Source organism: Palaemon carinicauda, chromosome 1, assembly GCF_036898095.1.
Source record: "Palaemon carinicauda isolate YSFRI2023 chromosome 1, ASM3689809v2, whole genome shotgun sequence".
In the NCBI taxonomy this organism is placed as follows: Eukaryota; Metazoa; Arthropoda; class Malacostraca; order Decapoda; family Palaemonidae; genus Palaemon; species Palaemon carinicauda.
In genome coordinates this window covers 260,037,160-260,042,239 of record NC_090725.1, presented here as the reverse complement: position 1 = coordinate 260,042,239, position 5,080 = coordinate 260,037,160, and the positions used below count along the sequence as shown (strand labels likewise).

Sequence of the window (5,080 nt, the reverse complement as noted above, 5' to 3'; positions counted from 1 at the left end):
GAAGGAAAGATCCTTGACATATGATTTTTTTTTCTTTAACACTCGAGGAAAACTTTTTGAAATTTCAACTTTTAATCTTTAAAAGATAAGATAATTTTTACTGCAGAATAAGCATTTATTTTACTTCTTTCAGATACGAGTTATGACGAAGAAGACAGTGGTGGAATTGGTGAGTATTGCTAGAAGAATAAAGTTGACATTATTATTATTATTATTATTATTATTATTATTATTATTATTATTATTATTATTATCTACAACCCTAGTTGGAAAAGCAAGATGCTATAAGCCCAAGGGCTCCAACAGGGAAAATAACCCAGTGAGGAAAGGAAATAAGGAAAAACTACAAGAGGAGTTTAAGAACAATAATAACATTAAAATAAATCTTTCATATATATATATAATCTATAAAAACTTGAGATCAATTATGTGATAAAAATTTCAAAATAATGAGAGGAAAAGAAACATGATAGAATAGTGTGCCCGAGTGTACCCTCGAGTAAGAGATCTCTAACGCAAGACAGTGGAAGATCATGGTACAGAGGCTATGGCACTTCCCAAGACTAGAGAACAATGGCTTGATTTTGGAGAGTCCTTCTCCTAGAAGAGCTTCTTACCATAGCTGAAGAGTCTCTTCTACCCTTACCAAGAGGAAAGTAGTCATTGAACAATTAGAGCGCAGTAGTTTTGAGAGAAGAAGAATTGTCTAATAATTTCAGTGTTATCAAGTGTATGAGGAAAGAGGAGAATGTGTTAAGAATAGGCCAGACTATTCTGTGTATGTGTCGGCAAAAATGAAATGAGCCATAACCAGAGAGAGGGATTCAATGTAGTACAGTCTGGTTAGTTAAAGGACCCGATAACTCTCTAGCAGTAGTATCTCAACGGGTGGGTGTTGCCTTGGCCAACCTGTACCTGAAATAAACCTATAAGGGTACTGGATTTCAAAGTAGGAGAGAGAGAGAATGATATTTCTTTGATTTGTACAAAATAATCTTTTCAGAGGTCAGACAATTTTTCAACCAAAAAGAAAATACAAGTGGTTTTACTTTCATGTATACTGTACATAATGTAAATACATACCTAATATTTTAAGATTTTTCTGTATTTTTCGTTACCAAAGAAAGCTTGATATTTTCCTAATTCATTACAGACACAATTAAGCAGGACTGACACTGCGATTCCGCTCAATCCTTAGTGCGTTGTGTTTTCAATTAATTTTTCGTCCAGCGAACCATTACACTCCTTCATTTTATTAATCTATTCATAGTCTTTTCATGTGTTAAGTGCAGCGCTGACTTTCACGTCACTGCAGTATTCAAAACATAGAGTTTAGATCATCAGTGCAACTGTACAAAACAGTATATATACTTGCATTCTTTTAAATCACTCACTGGAAATGGTAAATATATTATATAGTTGTAAAGCATTAATCGCTTTCTGACGAAACTTGACTGCATGCATTTCTTAATATCTTAAAAGTTTTTCATGCCATTAATAAATCAGGAATTTATGATACTGAAAAATTTCTCTTTCTAATTAATTACAGTATAATTGATATTATCTTCGGCCAGAGATTTCGCTAAAATTCCCACCTTCCTTTTCAATATATATTTTCGTAATATATTTAAGTGTTCTGTTTGGCCCACATAAAAATGATTACTTGATTGGTCACCACGAGCATACGGCAACCTAAATGTTTCTAAATTGCAGGTAATTGCTTGGCTGCCATTATCCAAGTTCCCGTGTTAATTGCCGGGGCGATCATCATCCCCATTTTCGGCATCACCTTCGTTGTCTGTGGAATTGTGTTCATCAACGATTGCAAGATTGAACCCATGATCCCAATTTGGCTTCTCGTACAAGGTATGGTATGATATGATATGTTATGGTATCAGTTTTATCTTTCATTTTATTTTTATTTTTCATCATTATTGGTTCTGTCGTTGTTTCTTGATTCGGGTAGTTGTGCTAAGATTGTTAAAAGACTTAATATCAAGTAAAGTTAGAGGTAATCGTTTGTTGTGCAGACCAGTCTTCTAACTACTGTAGCTATAAAACATTTCATAAGCTAATTTCTCGTGGAACTTACCTTTGAATATTACACACCATAAGATGGAAATTATTCATATTTGCAACTAAAACATTTTAATCAAAGTGACCCATGACTTTTCCTTTTCAATGTCTTGATAAGCTAAAGACTGATATCTTCCCTTACTTCTCGAACTCTTATTGGCTTGTTTGAGATATGACCTTAGTATCTTAAATTGATCTCCGTGAATATTCTTAGCCTATATTGAAATTCATTACAATTTCTTCTTGAACGCACACATGAAGAAAACTCAAATGACGTAAAAAAAAAAGCAGCGTATGATTAAGTAACATATTGATTATGTCATGTAATAAATACATGATTAAAAAATGATAATGCAAAAAGAAAAAAAAAAAACTTTTTTAAGGTTGTCATATATCATCACGCTCTGTGAATCGCAACACCAATCGTTTTTTATCTTCATTTTCAGGTTTTATACTTCTTTTCGGAATTGGCATTGGCGGTGTGGCCAAGAAGACTTCTAAAAACGGCGTCAGTTTTGTCGTAAAAGTCGTCAGTTTAATCATGTTCCTGCTTACCACTGCATGGTTCATCGCAGGTAAGAGATAAAATACATTTATTGATTAGTAATTTGTATGAAATCAATTTAATTTCTATTATCATTATTATTCTATTTCAGAAAGAGACATGTTAGTACGCATAAGTAAAAAAGATCTTTAATCTTGGTTCTCCATGAATAATTTATATTTCCATTGGGGATGATGCCCCAGATACAGCAAGAGCTTTGGTAAAACTGCTCCTATATATTCAATAGAATGTCTCAAAGGTGAATGATGAACAAGACACAGTAATACTAACCATTGCTCACCACTTTGTGGTTATGAAATAGGTCAAGTGGTGAACTAAGCAATTTGTCCACATAGGGTTCTGATAAAAAAGTTGGCCGAAAGTTATCGTATATTATCTCTGAGATCATTATCAAACTAATTAATCAAATAAAAGGCTTTGGCAATTACGGTGATTTTGTACATTCAAGATGGAAATGGAAATTGAGGAACACAAATATTTTGAACTCGGGACAATGAAGTCATTTCAGCTGAACATTTACATTTCAGGTTATATGCTTATACAATAGAGTATCTTACTCATGTTCAAGAATACAGTTTAAGTTATTCAAACGATTTTCTAGATATATTTGTATATATTCTAATAATTGAAGAATTCATGTTCATATATTGTTGCTTATTCAAGAGAAAAAAAAGGTCAGAACTGTTCTCATTCAGTGTTAAGTGAGTTCTTGAAACTCCTGATGCTTACTGGACGTATTCAGTGATATTGTGTCACAGAATTGGAAGAAGCTGTTCACGAAGAACCCGTGCACTAACTGGCTGGGCACATCTCAGGATATAATTCTGTTTAGCAATCAAGTACTTATATTCTAGTTCATAGTTGAAGTTTTATTCCTTTGTGTTGATTTGGTGGTTTTTCAAAGTTCGTTCTTCTTTTAACAAATAAAGAAAGGCTCCCGTAGACTTCAAAACATTAACATATGCCATGAATTCTTAGATACCCCTGATTTTGCTTATTTATAAACCAAAGAATAAGTCCGCGCCTCTAACATGATAATTTCTCAACAGGAAACTTCTTCATTTATGAAGCTTGGTCGAAGAATCCTGACTACGCCCACTTTTGGTACTCGAACGGCTGCAACCCTTCCCTTTTCAGGCTTTCCTTCGTTTGCATCATTGTTCTGGACTGCCTCTTTGCTCTCTCCTTCATCGTAGGAATCCTCGCCTACTGTCTCAGGGGATGCAAGCGAAGATAAACAGAACATAGTGTAAGCAGGAGGTGATAAAGTGAAGAAACAAAGTGTCCCAGTTGAGATCATTTTGTAATTTGTCCAAAGGGTCAGATATGCCTCAAGCATAAGGTGGAAAGGAAAAGTTTTTTTTTTATTTTATTTCTCTAACGTTCGGGCTTAAGATAATGGGAGATTTCTCCTAGAATAGAAGCAAATTGTGAATATTTAACGTTTCTTGCAACTTGCTGTAGTCGATGTGTTATGACTATATTACAGCTAAAAAACGAAGTGACCTGTATTGAGAGAATGTGATGGCATATTGTCCTGGGAAAGCATTTTTGACACTTTCTCAAAACGTAATATGAGTTCAGTATTTATCTGTTTTATACAGTCTCCTTTGTTTATTTTTTGTAAAAAATTTACATTACTTTTAATTATAGACAAATTCAAGAAATTGCATTTTTCTAGTTTGCATGAAACGGGAAATATTTTACGAAAGCAACTGCATCAATATCTTACTATTATTATTGTTATTATTTCTAAAATAAGGGGCAAACAAGTCCTAATAAACGTCGTGTTTGAGTTCATTAATAAAGCAATAAATGATTTCTTGAAACTTTTGGTAATTTCACCGTTAAAGGAGCGGAGGCTTTGCCTTGATTTATAATAAAATCACAGCATTGTTATATACAGTAGAGACAGTTATGGCATTTTATCGTATATTGTTTTATAGTCTTATGTTTCTGGAGGAGTCTACCCACAAAATAATTCTCCTTAGCAAAGTGGGTAATTTATTTTCAGTATAATGTGGCATCTTTGACCTTTATATGTTAAGAACCTTTAAATGCTAATGTTACAGAAGCATTTTTTTTTTTTCTGTTTGCACTGATCATCTGATGAAGTTCTTACACCAGTGTTTTTATGTTGATGCATCAATCGACAAATTGAACGTTGGGTGATCATAAACTATGAATTACATAATTACGAAATGTTTGTTTTCCAGACTAAGTCAGATGTAAGTTTTTTTTTTTTATATAAATCACAGTTTAATTTACAGTGATAAAACAGATTTTAGTAAGTAAGAACTATGTTAAATGTTGATTTGCTGTCCAGTATTCAATTTTCTTTGTGTTTATCATGTTGTGTCATTCCTTGTCAGCAATATTTTTTTTTTATGAAAGAATTCCATTTCAGATTAATAGAAATTTTATTTTAGCAGAGAAACT

The 5,080-nt window shown here is 32.8% G+C and overlaps 1 protein-coding gene across 2 annotated transcripts in view; it reads left to right on the top strand.

Annotated features, from left to right (window-relative positions):
• The window catches only part of LOC137655592 (uncharacterized), a 23,063-nt gene extending 17,983 nt beyond the window's left edge, over positions 1 to 5,080 (top strand). The window contains exons 3-6 of one of the 2 annotated variants that reach the window (XM_068389502.1): positions 134 to 169; positions 1,714 to 1,866; positions 2,523 to 2,651; positions 3,691 to 5,080. In XM_068389502.1, the coding sequence (XP_068245603.1) occupies positions 134 to 169; positions 1,714 to 1,866; positions 2,523 to 2,651; positions 3,691 to 3,878 (506 nt within the window). In that variant the 3' untranslated portion in view covers positions 3,879 to 5,080. The remainder of the gene's footprint in view (positions 1 to 133; positions 170 to 1,713; positions 1,867 to 2,522; positions 2,652 to 3,690) is intronic. The other variant, XM_068389494.1, reaches the window with a different exon arrangement.